The following is a 12,587-nucleotide window of genomic DNA, read 5'->3' as shown; positions in this document are numbered from 1 at the left end:
AGGAGCCCTACGGGTCGTGACATTTTGGCATAGTCGGCAGGATATAGCAGGACACAACAGGCCACCAGGGACGCAGACCAAAGGAGACAACACCCGGATGTAGGTGAGGCCTTTGGTAGACAGTGGAAGGAAGTCCAAAGGGAAACGCCGCTCAGGGAAAGTGGGACCTTTGGCCAATTTAGAAATTAAGAAACCGTGCTCAGAATAAGTAAAGTGTCTGATAAACTAAGCAAAGACATGAGTAACTTTCTGTTTGGGAAGTCGTGGGAAGTAGAAACTGAGGAAGAAAGTGATGTTCAATCATTATCTGAAAGCGAGGATAGTGAGGTTCAGTGGGAAACTGGACCTAAGAAAAATTGGGAAGCGAGAGCATATGATATGCATGAGCAAGTAATCACCTCTATGACCACTGTGGCTGAACAAATTAAACACTTGGGAGATCAGATAACTAGTCTCACTGTCAGAAATGCTAACTCAGAGCACCCCGTTTTGCTCTCAGCACCTCCCTATATAAACGAACCACCTGTAACTTCTGTTATGCAGTTTGTATTAGAAGGGCATAAACTGGTGACTTTGAGTGGGAAAACACTTTGGGGCTTTTTCCGGTTACGGTCACTGATATTCCTCCTGATCTGCAACACCCTCAAGGGGGCCAGCATTTTGACCACCATATGATCACCTTTTCAATTCTGAAAGATTTGAAACAGGCCATAGCACAGTATGGTATGCAGTCCCCATTTTCCAGAGGTCTGTTACAGGCGCTTGCACAGGAACAGCGGCTCATTCCCTATGACTGGGACATGATAGCCAGAACTGTTCTTGAATCTGGACAGTATTTACAGTTTAAAACCTGGTGGAAGGAGGAGGCTGACCTAATGAGTCACCAAAACCAACAGAGAGGCATCCCAATAACATAGGAACAGCTCACTGGGTCTGGGCAGTGGCTGGGGATTCCCAATCAGCTTCAATACAATGACCTAGCCGTAGTCCAGACAAGACTGTGTTGTCTTAGGGCCTGGGACAAGGTTCAGGCTTCTAGAGATGTCTCTAAAGCTTTCATTAAAATAATGCAGTCGGGAAATGAACCTTATACTGACTTTCTAGCCTGAGTAAAAACTGCAGTCGATAAGGCTGTTGCCCAGCCGGAGCTGAGAGACATGCTTTTCTAAACTTTAGCGTTTGAAAATTCCAACTTGGAGTGTCAAAAGGCCCTGTGACCTTTGAGAGCACAAAACGCTCCCTTAGAGGAGCATATACGGGCATGTGCTGACATAGGAACGGAATCCTATAAGGCTAATTTACTGGCTACCGCTTTAAAAGGAAAGGGTCAGTTCATTTCCTCCCCTTACATACTAGTCCTAGGTTTCTGCTCACTAAAGCTCTTTTCACTCTTAATTTTCTCAATCTCAGCAATGATGAAAAGACAGCTGCAGAACGCCATTGGACATCTCTCATTCATCCACCATCCTCTCGAGTACAACAACCTACCTTTTATAAAAAACCTGATATGACAGAGTGGAAGCCAGGTTACGTGCTGCATTGGGGTCGAGGCTTTGCCCATATTATTACAGAACATCAAGAAAAGCAGTGGCTACCAGCCCGCTGGATTAAGCCTCGACACGAGCAGGAAACTTTACCAGCACCTTAAACAAGTTTGTTTTCACTAACCTTTCTTCTACAGGACCTTAGCTTAGGCGATTTCATAGTGGAGAAATCCTGGATCAATCTCCTCTGCGGGAACTCCAGCTGCCTCTCCCATGTCACCGCCCAGCCCCAGCAGGAAGCAGTTAAGAGCGAGCGGTCAGCGCCCCTTTTCCCTAAAGAGGCAGCAGGAGCTTCTATGCAGAGTAGGAGGATTGATATAGGATTTCATTATTTTGGGCTGTATATTAAGCCCCAGGCAAGCTTAGGAGGCATCGTCTAAACCTTGGACAATTAGGACAACGCAGACCTTGAACAACAGGTAAAGGTTACTCTGGTATTGGCAAGGTAAGAGAATTTCACTTGTTGGGTTCATTTCTATTTCATTGGGCACCTGGTCTTTCTTAAAGTTATACTACTTTTTGGAAAGGGTCTGAGTTTGCAGCCCTTTCTCTACCTAAGCTTTGGGTGATGCTTAATACTTCCCATGGAAGCGTCATGAGCCCTATGGGCCAGTCCATAGCACATATTGAGTGGTGATTAGCACATAGGGGACAAGTTTTCCCCTATGCCTAGTTTGACTAATATGAGTTTCTTTTATGTCCGAATTAGCTCCAATGGTGTATTTTTGTTATGCTTATGTGCCCTTTTGTTTCTTTTACTCAACAGGAATCTCCTCAGCGAGATGGCAGAAACAACCAACAACAGACCTTCTCCCTTGCCTCTTCAGAAATGTCTTCAATACACTAGAGGGGGGGGAAAATGTAGGAGAGGCCAACATCCGAGCAAGATGATCTGCAGCTGAGGTGTGGACCTTGGGCCCTTCCTCCACAGGAGCTCCTTGTGGGAGGAGCCCGTGCCCTCAGCCTGTAGTCATTGTTAATTACTCCCCTCACCTGTATCATTCCCTTTCAATAAAAGGCTGGTGCGGAGGTTGCTCAGGGCTACCCGGAAAGTAAGGGCTAGCCCACCTTCCACAAGCTTGTGCTTCTAATCTACCTCTCGCCTGGTTCCTTCCTGCGCTAACCGGGACCAGGGCCACAAGAGCCAGATGGGTTGTGACAGAAAGGCAAGTGTCCAGTGTACTCAATACTAATATGAAACAAATATCAGCAAGGCTCCCCATCACATGAGAGAAAAACACAACTGTGTTCAAGTTGGAGGGTGGAGGAGGAGGCCCGGGGCTTAGTGTGCCCTGACCAACCAGCAGGATGTCGGGATGTCTGATACACCTCCGGGGTGAAGGGGTCAACTTAGACTTCCCTAACAAATGCAAACAATGTGACCTAATCATTTGTACCCTTTTATTAATCTAAGAAAAAAAGGGGGAGAAAAAGGCTTCCCTAAAGTTTCTTTTAGATTTGCTCTCCATTTTACATGCACACGACCTCTCCTTTGCCATGAATTCTGTAATCTGGCTTCTATTTTTAAGGCTCCCCTGGAATTGCCTTAAAAAAACTGTAATGACCACTTAGTTGCTGGATCTGACCTTTCAAAAAGATAAATTTGATCATTTCGTTTTCTTGTTTAAACACATTTCCAGCTAGGAGCAGTGACTCACGCCTGCAATCCCAGCACTTTGGGAGGCAGAGGTAGGAGGATCTCTGGAGTCTAGGAGTTCAAGGCTGCAGTAAACTATGATGAGGCCACTGCCCTCCATAGCAGGAAAAACAAACAGTAAGTAAAAACATTCGGTGTCATCCTAAGTCAGGGCTGAGTCTAAGTGCTTTAGTATGACTTACAGAACACTTTAGTGTCTGTTCCTTTTTTTTTTTTTTTTTGTTCTCTTGTTTCTTTTTTGGTACTTTTTTATGCTTGTGACCAAATCTTACGATTTAAAGTTCATGATACCTAGACCTCTATTATTTTTCCTGAGTTATTTTCTTTACTTGGAAATTATGTCCTCAATCAACCATTTATGTAAATAAATTCTTATAGTGTTAAGTACAGCTCAAGTGTTTCCTTTCTCTTAAATTTCTGTTAAAACTCCTTTTTTGGCCACCCAGATGCATAGTGTTTACTCTGGAACTTATCACACTGCATTGTAATGTTTAACTCTATTGCAAGACTATATGTTTCTTGAAGAAAAAAATCCTTGTCTTGTTCATCTTTGTACCACTAGATCCTAGCCTGGTGCTCAGAGCAGAGTTGATATACATAGTTATTGAGCAATGGGATTAATAAATAGAAGTTGTTTTCTTGTTGAGAAGTCAGTCACAAAGTTGGTGACTCTAACTGGTATTTGGTAATGATAAACCAGGTGCAATAGATTGCATTGTTGATACTGTGAAACATCAAAATGCAAAAAATAAGATAACATTATGGATTCTTTTTCAAAATTAGCGAATAGAAATATCCATTTACTGGGTGCCATGGCAGCTGAGCCAGGACATACACACCTCTGCTGCCCTCACTGAGTGCTCCATGGAAAGGCACACTGACAGAGGAGCCAGGCACAAAGGATATGTTTCCAGAAGCATTTATAAAATTTTCAGAGGCTGGAACATTACTAGTTAAACCATTTTAGCCCCTTACTTTTGCATTTGTGGACCCTCGTTTTGTGCTTTTGTAGGAAGGCAAGTTTTGGACTCTGTGGTCAGGTAGTGTGAAATTGTTTCCCCATTAGGATAGGCTGAAGGGTCCCCTTTTGAGCAAGGTTTGGGAGCTAGGAAGCAGCCCTTGTGCCACATAGGAGGAAGGTGACAACAATTCACTATTTGAAGATATTGGGCTCTGATGAGGTTAGAGAGAACACTGTGTGTGTGTCTGTGTGTCTCTGTGTGTGTGTGTGAATCCTGGTGCTCAGTAAGTAGTATTCTCCTCTGTGTAACAGGTTCTCTGATTAGTATGGTGTTGTGAACAAGGCTATCCCTGTCTGAAGCAACCTGAAACTCTAATAAAAGCCAAGAAGAAAGAAAATAAGCAAAAGTATGTGTATCATAGTTATTTGTAAGGAAGTACAGAAACTTAGAGAAGGGTGTAGAAGGCCTGGGTTGGTGTGTCTCTGGAAGTATCTGTTAACGTCTCTGGGCCTTTAAGAAATAAATCTTCGAGTTTATGTGTCTGTATCAGGGTTTGCCTATCCATATGTATAGTGACAATGTATTTGTGATTTTACATATTTTTCTGGGGGACTGTGTTTATACGTGTACTTTTAAGTCTGTAATGCTTTTATTTCATTTTCTTGCCTGATTTTTCTGAAAACATCTCCCATAACAGGTTGAATAAAACTGATGAAATCAGACATCTTTAGCTTGTTTCTGATTTTAGATATTAAAAGTCCAATTTTTCACCATCAAAAAAGAAAAAAATATATATCCATTTACCGTATTTAAGAAGAAAAAGCAGTTATATCTAAGACTTGGTTTGCAGATATTTTTTATAAGAAAGGTGTTTATTATTTTATTAGAAAACACAAAAAGCATGAATCATAAATTCCTTCTGAATAGGAAATGAAAAATTGAACTGGAGGTCATATGTGATCAACTGCAGACCACAAAGCAGTAATTTGAATTATGGACTCAACAGGGGCCAACTCCTACAGAATATTGCAGATCCTCTTAAAGAGAACAGTGGTAGTGGACAGATGCCAACTCTTCAGAGAATGAAATCTCCAAGAAGGAAGGGGCAACCACAGCCGTTGCCTTTGTTAAGAGAAGACTGGATTGACAGAGGCAAATTTCTAAGAGAATGTTTGACAATGTCAAACGTGTGTGAGGAGAGAAGCCTGATACTAGAGACTCAGCTATTCATGAGTCAGAGTTGAAGAGAGGAAAGCTTTTAATTGCCCTGGAATGCCTTCTGTCATTTGAAACGATCTGGATTACACGGTTTCTAAATAATCAGATGGTAAGCCAGACCTATGGAATGACTTTCAACTTTGCTGCAAGAAATGAGTGTAGGCCATTTAGAGAAAGTAATGAGGACAGAGTGAAATTTTCTATGACACAGACAGAACACAAAACAATTTAAAGCGAACATCAGTGCTGAGATGAAGTAAGATTAATAAACTAATAGCTCAACTGAGGCTTTTCTTGTGATTCTGAAGATTAAGTTTATCAAGTGTAAGCTTCAGAGGAATTTCTAAGTCACGTGATGGGATGTCAAGGTCAAATGAGAACAAGTACAATCGAAGGGCCCCACATTCCCCTCTACAGTTCCAGTTTCTTCCATAATTCTTCCATCTAAGATTTTAAAAGCCATTGGTCATTCTTTCCATATCTAAGCTGTGTTTGCCAGTTTGTCTTTCCTTACAAAGCTAAAAGTAAACCTCTTTTGTATTATTTAGTAATCTTCTTCAACAGAAGCACTGAAACAGTAGATTACATTTTGTTTGCTCTTAATTACAAAGATTTCTCACATTACAACACTCTGTTCCCCACTCCTTTGTTCAAATTATTCTGGTTGGTTATTTATTTTGCTGCCGATTAAAGTGAACCCCCAAACAGGTTTCCTTAGAAATTATGTCCATTATTATTTTAAGATCCTAGCAAAGAGCACTTTCCATCCCAATTGTACATGCCATGAATTTCTTGCACTTGGTTTAAATGTACTACATTGTACAAAGTTTTTTCATTTACATTATTTCCATTTACCACCAATTCAGGTGTAGGTTATTTTAGTAAATTAAACCATTTATGTCTGTAAATTAGAAAAAAAAGAATACCTTTAGGGATAACCCTAAAATTTCACTTTCTTTGAAATATCTACAGTCCTCGAGAAAATAGGTGACTGGTGGTAAACAGGTATTACTCCCAATAATATCGCTTCTTATACTCCATAGAACAAACAAATTAGCAGTGACAGAGATAATGCAGTATGGTCTTGAAATAGTTATTTATTTTTTGTAGTTTCTTGGTGGGAAGCAAAAATCAACAAATATCGTCTGGTTGCCTCTTGAATGTTTTTAATATTTTGAAACTCAATGTATATGGAATCATCTTGTTCACAGTATAATATGAATAATATTAGTATAAAATGTGTCTAACTATGTGGTTCTCAACCTTTCTAATGTCCCGGCCCTTTAATACAGTTTCTGTGGGTCACAACCCACAGGTTGAGAACTGCGGGTCTAACCGATTATTAGTTTATAGCAGACAGAGCATACAGGTTAAAAAGATTGTTCCAAGGGAGAATTTTTTCTCTTCTAATTTGAGTATTTAGCACACCTGGTGGGAACTACCAGGGTAATGATCAGGATAATTAGATTGGAGACACAGCTTGGCCTAAATGCAACATTTAATAGGAAAACACATGCTTGCAGCTTATCATTTACTTATATAGACTTGTCAGCTACTACTGTCCTGATTTCATAAATGCCTCTTTATGCAAAACCATGATAATTCTACCCGTGCTGATGGGCAGAAATGGAAAATGTCAGAGTATATTGAAGCTATTACTGAGAAGAGAGAACTACCACTTTGGGTTATATTTGGAGAACACAATGCACTGATAATTTTTTTAAATGAATACATTTTTTAAAAAGTTTTAGTTTTAAAATTGATTTTTAAGACAGGGTCTCACTCTATTGCCTAGGGTGGGCTTGAATTACTGAGCTCAAGTGATCGTCTCATCTTAGCCTCCCAAACAGCTGGGGCTACAGGTGTGCGTCACCACCTACAGCTTTGAAACAAATACCTTGTAAAAATTAAGATGGATAAATACATCGCTTGTAATGTCCTATTCTTTGAACTTCCTGAAAAATGGGGTATACACAATTGTAAGATTTCGGTTATTTGGTTTTGAAGAGCTTCATAGATTCCATTTGCAACTCAACGATATATCTCATGAATTGAGTTTCAAAGAAATTGAAAGAGTTCTAATGACTCTTCAAAATGAGGAATATACTAATCTTTCAATGTCTAATAAGATTCTTTGGCTCATCTTACAGATAGGATTAAAATACTTATTATCTTTAAAACATATTTATTGGCTAGAACATTTTTTTTCCTCTTCTTTTTCCTCCTAGTTAACATAAAATTAGTGAGTGGGAACTTAAGGGTAATATCAATCACTAGGAAGTTAATATTCTTGCTTTATTGTCTCATTTTAACTTTTTATTGAGTCAAGGTTTGAAATTGAGTTTTTCCTATGTTAGCTAATTTTATTTAGGCCCTGACCCATGAAAATTTTTAATGAGTTACACAAGATATTGTTTCTTCAGTTGACTACTGTGAAAGATTGTGGAAGTAACTGATGAATAGAGATGTGAATTGTTACTTTCTTGGAATTAGAAGCACCAGGACAAAATTGAATGGTGACGTTTTGGGGCCAAAAAGAGGAGAGTTCTGTTCTTAGGGTAAATCTGCTTGATTAGTTCTCCAGAAGGCTGCTATGAGGATTTTGCATTTTTCAATTCCACTGATGGACCTAATATGTAATAGTCCTGGACACCTGCAAATAATAGTATCTGCAACAAGGCCTCAGAGCTTGGGAAAGGTTTCAGACTTCAAGCCAAAGGCTCTTACTCAATCCTAGATATATAGGACCTTGCATAAAACTGTGAATATTATCTGGAATTATCTCTTTGTAAATTAACATTACTTACTAATTTATTTATTTGGCTGGTGCATGAGCACTTTCTGTAGTGGCAGCAATGGGGACAGCAGATAAAGGCAGAACCAATGCCATGGATGATGTCACCAGCTTTGGAAATACGTAACCTTTGCCCTACTCTTCCAAGCCCCCAAATTTAAAATAACAGACGTGGTTTGGGTTTGTGATCTGTGAAGTACTATACACATTCAAGAGGTCTGACAACCAAAGGCAGCAAGTTAAAGCTAAAATATCAAAGTACAAACATTTATTAGGTTGACTGTGAGAGTATCATAAAGGTGTAGGCACCCCTTGATTATTCTCGGATTGGCTAGAGTTTATGATTATCAATGCCCTTTGATTCTCCTTCCCTTTCCAACTACTGAATATTTCTCTGCTCATTAGCACCTGTCTAGGAGTAGGAAGGTGAAATGCTAATCAGCCAATTTGGCTAATTGTTAGCTGCTGCCATAATCTTTTTTTTTTTTTTTTTTAAGTTGAGGAAGAGAAAAAAAAGTTTGAAAAGTTGAACTCTTTTACTAAATTGTAAGCTGTAGATTTCTGAACTTTATGTCACTTTCCCTTTCTTTGCCTAGATAAACTCAGATATGTTATCTTCAGAGGCTATTAAACAGGAAATAGATAGTAATTCATGTGTTCTCAATGTCATTCTATAATTTCAAATTGTAGAATTTTTATTGGTCAGTGTTTAGAAAAGCTTAGCCTCCTACAACAACACTAGAAGGAGGCTTCAGGATTTAACCGTTGAGATTTTAAGTGCTGCCCTTTATAAATAACTGCACTGCTAAATGGATTTCCACCAATAGGGAATTAACTTGGAGAAATTACTTGAGACTATCCTCCCCTCTGCCTCTGGTAGACATTACAGGACCCTCCCCAAACCAAATAAGGGAAAGAGGAATGTTCTGAGCTGTAAGAGCACTAAGAATAAAACTGAGCTGTCACAGATAAGATTACCTTCAACTCTTTATTTCATGTTTTCTGACATAGACCCCAAGATCTGTAATTATCTTACTGCGGGGGCTTAGACAGTACTTTTTAGTTCCTTTGGCTTTGGGGTTTTGTTGTTGTTATTGTCTTGTTGTTCTGACTTATCCCTCCCCCCCCAATCTCTTTTTGGGGCTGGAAGATCTGTGTGTGTGTGTGTGTGTTCCTCTAGATTGCCAAAAAAAAAAAAAAAAAAGTGCTGAAGAGTCCCAGGGTGATGAGGCTATTTTTGTCTGAAGCTAATACTTCTAGCTCAGCCACAAGTGCTGCTTGGAAAGGGCTTAGGTTGTTTCCAGGGGGAGAACTCTGCAGAGAAGAGGCAAAGTTCAACAGGACAACAAAGAAGCAGCCGAGAAACAGCCAGCAAAACGAGGAGCCCTCACGTTTAAACATCGAACCCCGACCAGAGTTCTCCAATTCCGAAAGCGTTCTGCAAAGTGCTTCTTGACAGAGAAATTTTCACCTGACTTTTACTTGCTACGGCCACCATGACTGAGATCACTGCTGAAGGTATTGCTACTGTTTTCCAATAGTATCAAATAAAGAAAAAAATGCATAAATTGACAGCCACATTGAACTGGCAAAGTGTCCATGAAAAATGTTGCCTTGAGGTAATTGCCTTGTTCAATGACTGCATATGGGTTTGGGAGCTGAGAGGCTGCCAGATCTGTATGTTGGGGGAGTAAGAAGAGATTTCTCTGAAATTTTGCATGTGGAAATTCTGCGATACCAAAGGCACCATAATTTAATTGTTGTCACCCGCACCTCTATAAATAGCATGGTCATGTAACATGCTGGCTGATATCTTATCTAGCAAAATTTACAAGGCTTGCAAGGGTGGAAACTGTGATAAACTTAAAACATGACATTTAATACTTAGAATAATAATTTTGAGCCTTTTTGCTTTATTGTATGTTAAAATGAAGTTATGAAATTTGTTTTTCTTTTCCCACTAAACTATATAAACACACACATTTAAGGCTTACATACAATTTAAGGTTTAAGTGCTCCAACAAAATAGATATTTATTTTGTTATTGATAGATACTCAGAGATAAAGTTTTGAATGCCACAAATTCATTGTAGATCAATACGATTTTAAAAATAAGGAAATTAAGTGTTAGAACTCTGATTCTTGTCATAAACTCATTCTTTTTTGCCCTTTAAATGTTGGTGTCTGTCCTTATGTTAATAAATACTTTCTGTTAATGCTTTTACTGAAAATTACATGTTTTAATTAAAAGATGTAATTTTTTATTATTTGACCATGGTAGCAAGTTTTATGAACACACATACGTACATACATTTCTTGCAATAAGGGAATCCTTTCAAACTAAGCCATTTTGAATACAGACACAATCTGATTTTACTTAGGGTAAAAATTTGGGAGGTGGATCTAAAATTTGCTTCTGACAGCTGCAAGAAAACCAGACAGGTGGTGCTCTTGACAGTTTCAAAGTTAAATGCTATACTGGTTGGTTTTGAATCAGACAACTGAAAAATAGTATATGTGGTTTTTGTCTTTTGGGGTAAAAATTAGTATGAACACACAGCAATTTCTGGTGGATATTTGCATTCAATATTTGTAAGAATTATTCTACTGGTACCTTCCAATGAGAAATTTAGAGTGGCACCCCAAATTAGTAACAACAATTACTGAGAGATGTCTCTGTATTAGGGGGTTTGTTCAGAATATTATATGTGTTTACTTAATTAAACCTTATGGAATGCAGGGTAGTAGGTATTATTATTTTTATTTCAAAGAAAAAGAAACTATAAGTAAACTGCTCTGTGGCTTGCTCAAGCCCACAGCATTGCCAAGATTTGAAATGAGCTCCGTTAAATCTAGTTTGTATTTTTTCTTTTCTGTAAGAAGATATGAAGTTTATTCTTTACCAATTTTAGTTCAGAATTTGCTAACTAAATATAAATAGCATTCTTTTTCCTATTCCTTATCTATTCTCCGTCATGTAGCCTTTGCTTTGTCTTAAAGAGAGCTGTCTATAAAAACCTCTTGCTTAGCTTTGCACAAGTTATTAAGATACCTATGATTATGTTTCTCTGCCTCTGTTCAGGGCACCGACTGGCAGCTGATTCAAGAGGTCAGTTGGCCAAACCAGCCTTTGCTAATCTATAGATTATACTCTATAGACTTTTGCACTTGATTCATAAAACTTTTTTAGGAGAAGTTTTGATTTTAAGTTAGAACTTCTGTTTCTGCTGTTTCTCGATTGGAGGTTTAAAGGGAGCTTGAAAGACTTGATGTTTTGTGTTTTGTTTTGCTTTTAAATTGAATTAGCAATAAATATAAAAGGTAAAAATATCATCTAATTCCTGGATGATGGTCATTTACCACTCCCTGGTTTTTACAGTTCATAAGACCTATGTCATGTGAACATTAATTGTGTACTTTTTGACCTTTTGTGGGATGATTTATTAATAACATTTCTCAAATTAAAATTTGACTGCCAACTCAAATGAATTTATTTTTTAAGGTTTAGTACCATAGTTAAGTTATTTTCTGTGGTTATCCAAAGTCTTTTGCACAGTGCTTTACTACACACTTTTCATTTGCCTTTGTAATTCTCACTTTCAGTGCCCTGGGTACAATAGCCTTCTTCCCATCTTTTAAAAAGCTGCACTTTTATACAGGTCCTTATTACAGGCTATTCCCTACGCCTACATAAGTCTTTTCTTTCATCTGCTATATTTCTTTGGCAGCCAACTTGGAAAAATTGATGAAATGTAAGCATTGTATCAAGTAGCCTTGTGCTGTCTGCCCCCATTATATTTCCCATCCATTTGTCACAGAAAAAGCAAACAGTCTGTAGCCCTTAAGAAACTAAGCCCTAAAGCAGCACTTTACGAAGCTCTAGTCTTCTACCCCGTCTCAACTTTTAGAAAAGACCAGGCTAATACAAAATATATGACTTTCTCATGGTCACTGAAAATTAGGTCTGAGGATGCAATTCACATCCCCTATGGCTTATTCCAATGCTTAGTTAACTATAGTGCATGTTTACCTACCAACCCTACTGAGTTCTTTACATAGATTTGCATTGCATGTTCCAAGGTGGATTACTTTATCCATACAATGAAAGAAATAGTGCTTCATATAGAGCGTAGTTTCAAAGAGAGAACAATAGTTAAACTAGAAATAGGACAGAGTTGAACCCCAAAGGAAATCAGGGAAACAGTCTCCTTGACTCTGGCATGATAAATTAATAAAGATAAGTATAATGATGATAACAATAACAACTCATGTTTGTTTGGAAGACACAGATGTTAACCACCATACTAAACTTGTTAGATGGTCATTTAATCTTCAGGGCCACAAAGATTAGAAAAATGCTCTTATTATTGCTTTTTATAGACTAAGAAGCTGAGTTTAATGGGGTTAAGAAA

General features: G+C 38.4%; 1 protein-coding gene across 1 annotated transcript in view; it reads left to right on the top strand.

Annotated features, from left to right (window-relative positions):
• Positions 1–9,349: 9,349 nt before the first annotated feature.
• Positions 9,350–12,587, top strand: part of TRDN (triadin) — a 119,168-nt gene continuing 115,930 nt past the window's right edge. The window contains exon 1 of the mRNA XM_023512740.1: positions 9,350–9,693. Within this exon, the coding sequence (XP_023368508.1) occupies positions 9,672–9,693 (22 nt within the window). The 5' untranslated portion in view covers positions 9,350–9,671. The remainder of the gene's footprint in view (positions 9,694–12,587) is intronic.

This window comes from Otolemur garnettii, unplaced genomic scaffold (genome assembly GCF_000181295.1).
Source record: "Otolemur garnettii isolate 467f Iridium unplaced genomic scaffold, OtoGar3 scaffold00002, whole genome shotgun sequence".
Lineage (NCBI taxonomy): Eukaryota > Metazoa > Chordata > Mammalia > Primates > Galagidae > Otolemur > Otolemur garnettii.
The sequence above is the reverse complement of the archived record's forward strand: the minus strand, read 5'-3'. Positions and strand labels throughout refer to the sequence as shown.